Genomic DNA, 7,669 nt, shown 5'->3' on the forward strand with positions numbered 1-7,669 from the left:
AAAATGTAAAAGCATATTAACAGCTTAAGTAAATTCAAAGAACTTAGGATAAAGTAGACAAAAGGGAAGAAGGGAGGAAGAAAGAGAAGGAAAGAAGAGAAGAAAGAGAAGGAAGGAAGGAAGGAAGGAAGGAAGGAAGGAAGGAAGGAAGGAAGGAAGGAAGGAAGGAAGGAAGGAAGGAAGGAAGGAAAAAAGGAAGGAAGGAAGGAAGGAAGGAAGGAAGGAAGGAAGGAAGGAAGGAAGGAAGGAAGGAAGGAAGGAAGGAAGGAAGGAAGGAAGGAAGGAAAGGGAAGGAGGGAGGGAGAGAGGAAGAGAGGGAGGGAGGAAGACGGAGGATCAAAATTTTCATAGCAGTATTATTTCTAGTAACCAAAAATTGAAACAATAAAAGTATGTGTCTATTGATTAGGAACACATCAAATTAATTTGTATACATGAATAAAATGGAATATAAATGTTCCATAAGAAATTATGAATGTGAAGAATTTGGAAAATCATAGTGAAAACACTAATGGATGCAGAGAGAAATAAGAATGAGGAAAACAATATTCACAATCAAAATGTAGAAAAATAAAAAACAAATGAATGATATGTAATCAAAATGCAAAGCTTAACTCTACAGAAGATCTGAAAAGAAAAAAATCACAATTTTCAATATAGAGATGAGGGACCTTGGGTATGACTATATACTGTTACATATCATGCATATATATGTAGGCTTTTCTTAATATTTTTTAATTTTAAAACTGTTGTTCCAAGAGAGGATTCATAGTGGTAGAATAAATTGGATATGAAGGGATATATTTGGAATTGAATGTGATTAAAGAGTTGTTTTTCAGTCATTTTTCAGTCATGTCTAATTCTTCATGACCCCATTTTGGTTGGGTTGTTTTTGTTTTTGTTTTGTTTTTGCAAAGATCATGAAACAGCTTGCCATTTCCTTCTCCAGCTCATTTTACAGGTGAGGCACATAACTATGCAGTGTTTGAGACCAGATTTGAATTCAGGAGGAGCAGTCTTCCTGACTCCAGGTCTAGCACTCTATGCACTGCACCACTTAGCCGAACTGTAATAGAATAAGTTATCCATAAAATTATTCTTAAAAGAATAATCTGGAATACGTTCAGTGAAAGGTTGGTTATATAGTAGCTGTCAGGATGACCATCTAGGTTTTCCTGGTCTCTCAGGCCATTATTTCCACCATTTGCAAAAGATAGGTCTATGGACATAATTTTGACATTGTTTATCATTGTGCAGAAATAATTTGTTGCTTTTTTCTCTCTATTTGTAGATCAATGATCCTGCTCCCAAATGGCATTTATGGAGAACACCACAGAAATAAATTGGTTCATTCTTGTAGGATTAACGGATATCCCAGAGCTTCAGATTCTGCTCTTCATAATATTCACCCTTACCTACCTCATCACCTTAGTAGGAAACCTAGGCTTGGTAGCCCTGATTTGGAGGGAATCCACTCTCCACACTCCCACGTACTTCTTCCTCAGTAGCCTCTCTCTGGTGGATTTAGGGTCTTCTTCAGCTATTATTCCCAAAGTGATTGCTGGGGTCCTCACAGGGGACAAGACCATCTCCTACAATGAGTGTGCTACACAAATGTTCTTCTTTGTAACCTTTGCCACTACTGAAAATTATCTGTTGGCCTCCATGGCCTATGATCGCCATGTGGCTGTGTGTAAGCCCCTACACTACTCTACCATCATGTCATCAAGGATGTGTATTGGTCTAACCATTAGTTCTTATGTCTGTGGTTCATTGAACTCTTCCATCCACATTGGCTATACTTTCAGCCTCTCTTTCTGTGGTTCCAATATCGTGAATCACTTTTTCTGTGATATTCCTCCAATCTTGACTCTCTCCTGCTCAAATATACACTACACTGAGTTGTTGGTTTGTATTGTAGGGGCATTTAATATGGCTTTTGCTCTTTTGGTCATTGGGACCTCCTATCTCTCAATTTTCATTGCCATCCTGAGAATGCACTCTAATGAGGGCCGCCAGAAAGCCTTTTTCACCTGTGCTTCTCACATCTTTGCAGTGTCCTTATTCTATGGAGCAACCATCTTCATGTACCTACTGCCCTCATCAGCTCATTCCATGGATACAGATAAAATGGCTTCTGTATTCTATACCATGATCATTCCTATGTTGAATCCATTGGTCTATAGTCTGAGAAACAAAGATGTCAAGAATGCTTTCAGAAAAGCTGCTAGACGAAAGAATCCTTAGTCTTATGTTTTCTTTAGTGAGTACCTTCCATTTGTCCAATTCTACTTTTTGAGGAGTTCTTCTCTTCAGTGAATTTTTGTATATCTCTTTCCATTTGGCCAATTCTGTTTTTAAGGTGTTATTTTTTACCCTCATTAAATTGTAAGTTCCTTGAGTACAAGGGACCATCCTTCTTTTTCTTATTTGTATCCCCAGGAAGAAAAGCCTGGCAAATAGTAGGCACTTCATAAATACTTATTGAATTCAATTGACTCTTAAGGTTTGCTGGAAAGTAACTACAAATTGAAGAGTTTAGCAATAGAGTCTTCAATCCAAAGGAGAAATTTTCTGAGAGGTGTGATTCTTAAAGAGGGAGTTGGAAATTGCAGTTAATTTTAAAGGACATATGAAGAGACATGCTGTCTGCATCCAGAGAAAGAACTGATAAATAGAAGTATGTATAGGACAATTTTGTGTGTGTGTGTGTGTGCGTGCGTGCGTGCGTGCGTGTGTGTGTGTGTGTGTGTGTGTGTCTGCATAATGGTAGCAATTTCTAGGATGGGGGAAGGGAAGAAAAAAAGAAAAAAAGAAATTTGCATGATTTTGTTACGTACTTGAAAGGAATAGCAAGTTGTGCATAGATTTGCCATTTCATTTCATTTCATGTTGTACTATGTAGTGGAAGTGCTTGTTTTATTCCATAAATTAAAAATATATTTTTAAAAGAGAGTTGGATCATTCCTGTGGTTACCGCTTCTGGAAAAGTGGTGGTTACCAAAACCAAGACATCAGTGAGTAAATGGTCACTGCTCTCCTCACCCCTATTAACCTTTATATAACTCTTTGAGCTATTCATATAATCCATACCTATCCTACATCTTAAAGGCATAATTCCCATCTGTCTAACACTTGGTGAGAAAAGGTATTGACCCAAATGTCAAGGATTTGCCTTGCTGATGACTTGAAATCAGTTCTCTCTTAAGGAATCCTAACCTAGATTGGTTGTGAGTCAGAACTTCACAACCTTGTTATTAATAATAGTATTCATAATAATAAATTCTATTAATTATATCAACATGTTGATTAGTGTATTGATGCAGTAATACTGTAATAATAATTAATAACTAGCATTCATATATCACTTGAAGGTTTGCAAAGTGCTTTTGCATAGTTTAACTCATTTGCACAAAAAGGAGGAGTCATAGACATGGGCAGGACAGCTAGGTGGCACAGTAGATAGAGCACTGAAGTTGGAATCAGGAAGATGCATCTTCATGAGTTCAAATCCAGTCTTGCACATTTAGTAGCTCTGTGACTGTGGGTAAGTCACTTAACTCCATTTGCCTGAGCATCCTCATCTGTAAAATGAGCTGGAGAAGGAAATTGCAAACCACTCCAGTATATCTGCCAAGAAAATCCAAAATGGGGTCAGAGAGTTGGACATGATTGAAACAACTGAACCAAAAAAAAATAAAAGTGGGTAGTGTTATACTGACATTTTGTGGGCTATTGTGGGTCCCTTAACAAATTTACTAATGAGGTCCAATCAGTCTGCATCTGCTGGGTTTTAATAAAGTAGGGGAAATATAAAGTTTATGATATCTGATACTATTGTCTCTTTGAGTCCTTGTAAGGGAGTAGCAGATGATGTTAGCATCTTTGCCCAAGCTACATATGAACTATATTTGGCAAGTTCTCTTTTCAGAACAATAATGAGCCAAGGAAAGAGAAATTGATCTCATGGGGTAAGTCCAAAGATCAAATCTCCAAGGTCCCATATAACTTTAACATTCTGTAATTATGATTCAACTCCTGACTCCACACTCTCTGTATCTCTCTTAGAATCCCACTGATTGGCAAATACAAAGTAGGTGTACATCAAATATTTTTGTTCATTAAAACAGATCTTAGGTTGAACCTAGAAAAACTGCCTGGAGACAGTCCAAGACTAATCTCCTGCCTCTGTCTGTGACTTTCATCAGATACCAAGGGAGAGAAAGAAATATATTCCCAGTCTCCCTGTTCCTTCTTCACTCTGTAATTAGGTGTCTGGAGCCTCAGAGTCCAAGGCCCAGCAGACGTCAGACATCAGTGATTCTCCTTTTTTCTTTGAGGAATTAGTCAAGTTTATAATCATGACTTGTAATGAAGAAGCTATTTCCCTCAAGGCAGACAGTTCAGGGAGTTTTCTTTTTTCTTTTTCTTTTTCTGAAAAGTGATTTCCCTTATGAGGTTATTAAAACAAAGTTCTGAATACCATTTCCTAAATAGTTACTATTATATTAAAAAATGTGATCTGTGACCCCATGTGTGGAGGATCTCACTCCTACAGGTACCAATGGCCACCCATCCATACCTTCTTATCCTGTGCTATTCATGCTTATGTATTTTTATATATCCTTCTCATTTGAGATACATAATACCTTGAGGATCTTCCCTAAATCTATGTATGCATTAATGCAGCACTTGGTTACCAACTCACAGACTCCAAAATCTTTTACCTGCCATGAAAAAATCATAACTGTTAGTAAGAAGGGAGAGAATCACAGGGTCCTATACTGGGTAAATTGTGCTGAAGTCACTACTTTCCTACACACAGAGCATCCCGGTCAGAGCTCAGCTTGCACTTCATTGGATGTAATTCAACAAACACTTATTTAGAACTGCTTTGTGCCAGGCACTGATAGAAATAGAATGATTTGATTAAGACTGATCTTCAAGGACTTTGCAGTCTAGTAGAGTGATAATAATTCTACATAGAATATTCTCCCTACATACATTATAGGATAATAGATTTGTAAAGTCCAACTCTGCCATTTTACAGATAAAGAAACTGACATTGAGCGATGTCAAGAGATGTTCCCAGGATTACGCTGTTCTGAGGCAGGATTTGAGCTCAGGTCTTCTTGACTCCAAACCAAGTGCTCTATCCATTGCAGCAACACATTAAGCTTCAATTGTGTCTTTGTATCTTCCATTCAGTGCTATTAATTCTGCTCTATCACACTGTTTTGTTAACCAAAAAAAAAAAAAGCAGATTCAATGACACTTACTTAGGCTGCTAATGGTTACAGGTTATACAGTATAGGGGGTGGGGGAGAGGAATAGGAAAGATTGAGAAATTGAGAAATAGATTGTCTCCACAGCTAGGAAACAAAACAAATCTAACATGTCCTTTACATGAGTACTTAAAGACAGTATCATGCCCTTCCCCAGACTTCTCATTCTCCAGGCTAAATATCCTGTTCCTTCAATTCATCTTCTTTTAGGGATTGTTATGAGAATTCTATAAATCCTTATGAGGATTTTTAAAATTTCCTTTATTGGTTTTTATTATTTGAAACTTGGGGCCATTCCATCTGTAATTTTTGTGTAACTGAAAAGCTGTTTTCTGTTAATATTAACTTCATCTGACTAATTCATGGAACAATAGTATTACAGAAGGATTTTTGACATTCCTCAGACTCTCATTTACCTAATGAGAGGAAAAAAGTAATACAGCATCATTTTGTCTTAAAATTATTTTATTTTTCTGCAGTTACATGTAAAAATATTTTTTTTAAATTTCAAGTTTCAAATTTTCTCCCTCCCTGAGACAATAAGCAATCTGATATAGGTAATACATGTGTAATAATGTAAAATATATTTCCATATTAGTTGTGCTGTGAAACAAAGAGAGAAAAGAAGGAAGGGAGAGAAAGAAAACAAAAGAGAAGAGAAAGAAAGAAACAAAAAGAAAAAGAGAGGAAGGAAGAAAAGAAGGAAGGAGGGAAGGAAGGAAGAGAATATTATTCTTTGATCTGCATTCAGATTACATCAATTCTTTCTCTGGAGGTAGATAGTATTTTTCATCATGAGTCCTTTGGGAGTGTCTTGGATCATGGTATAACTGAGCATTGCTGAGTCATTCACAGCTGTTCATCGTACAACATTGCTGTTATCACATACAATGCTCTCCTGGTTCTTCTTACTTTACTATGCATCAGTTCATGTAAGTCTTCCCAGGTTTTTTCTGAAAGCATCCTGCTTGTCATTTCTTATAGTTCAATACTATTTCATTACAATCATATGCCACAACTTTTTCAGCCATTGCCCAATTGATAGGCATCCCCTCGATTTCTAATTCTTTGCTATCACAAAAAGAGTTGTCATAAATATCCTTACTTTTTTTTTCTAAAAGGCAATTGGACACAAAACTACAAATCTATTACATACAACCTGCTATTCTTTTAAATATATAATAAAGTTATCATGTAAATTTCTTTTTTTCTTCCCTCCTCCCCCCACTCTATAGATGGCTATCATGAGATATGCATAACTCTGTGTGTATGTGTGTATACATACATATATTTATATGTATGTATCTGTAAAATTATTCTATACAAACTTCTATTTATAAGTTTTCTCTGGATATAGATAGCATCTTTTTCATGTATCCTGTATTCTTAATGTGTAAATTTATAATAGTAAAAATTACTTAGTTCTTCAATGTCATTCTTAAAACAATGTTGATTTTACTGTATATGAAGTTCTCTTGGCTCTACTCACTTTGGTCTTCATTTTTTCCATGCCTTTCTAATATCATTGAACTCATGCAATATTATTCCATCACAATCATATACCACAACTTGTACAGCCATTCACCAATTGATGGGTATCTCTGCAATTTCCCATTCTTTGCCCCCACAAAGATAACTACTATAAACATCCCATTCACGTTCAAAGTTATAATTATGATTTATGAATTTCCCTTCATCTTATTTTTACTCACTATTTTCTTTCTCAACCTCTCTTTTTACTCTCTCCATGTTACCGTATCTTCTCTCCCCACCCTCCCAATTCCCATCCAATCCACCCCTCCAAGTGTTCTCTCCCTTTCTCTCTCCTTGACCCTTCCAATCCCAATCCACACACCCTCTGAGTCTCTTTCCCATCTTCTTCCCACCCTCCCAAATCCCAGTCTACCCCTCTAAGAGTCCTCCACCCCATCCCCGATTTTTCTCACCTCTCTACATGTTGAGAAGATTTCTATAGCCCTCCAGAAGTACACATTGTTTCCTCTTCAACCTGGATCAGAGTAAGGTTCCAACATTACCAACACTCCACTCTGAACCTGCTTCCTCGGTATTAGTTCTTTCTTTATGGCCCATTTTAATAATGTTTCTCCCTTTAACTTTTTCTGGCCCAATTTTTTTTAGAATCACTCCATCATAAACAACTCAGCTGTTAGGTCTTGTGAAATCCTGACTGTATTTCCACAGTGTTTAAAGTGATTTTTTCTGTTGTTGTTTACAATATTTTCTCCTCACCCTGTGAGTTTTGAAACCTGGCTATGACATTCCTCTAAGTTTTCCTTCTGGGATCTCTTTCAGGTGGTGAACAGTAGGGTTTTTTTTCTTTTTCTACTTTACCCTTTTGTTCTAGAACTTCAAAGCAATTTTCC

General features: G+C 36.6%; 1 protein-coding gene across 1 annotated transcript; it reads left to right on the forward strand.

Moving 5' to 3' along the window:
• Positions 1-1,311: 1,311 nt before the first annotated feature.
• Positions 1,312-2,247, forward strand: LOC118855154 (olfactory receptor 5B2-like). The gene has a single exon (XM_036765251.1). It carries the CDS (start codon positions 1,312-1,314, stop codon positions 2,245-2,247), a length of 936 nt encoding a protein of 311 aa, XP_036621146.1.
• Positions 2,248-7,669: the final 5,422 nt, after the last annotated feature.

This window comes from Trichosurus vulpecula, chromosome 6 (genome assembly GCF_011100635.1).
Source record: "Trichosurus vulpecula isolate mTriVul1 chromosome 6, mTriVul1.pri, whole genome shotgun sequence".
Lineage (NCBI taxonomy): Eukaryota > Metazoa > Chordata > Mammalia > Diprotodontia > Phalangeridae > Trichosurus > Trichosurus vulpecula.

Coding starts and splice junctions, on each gene's coding strand:
- LOC118855154 (XM_036765251.1), top strand. CDS start 1,312: ATGGCATTTATGGAGAACACCACAGAAATAAATTGGTTCATTCTTGTA.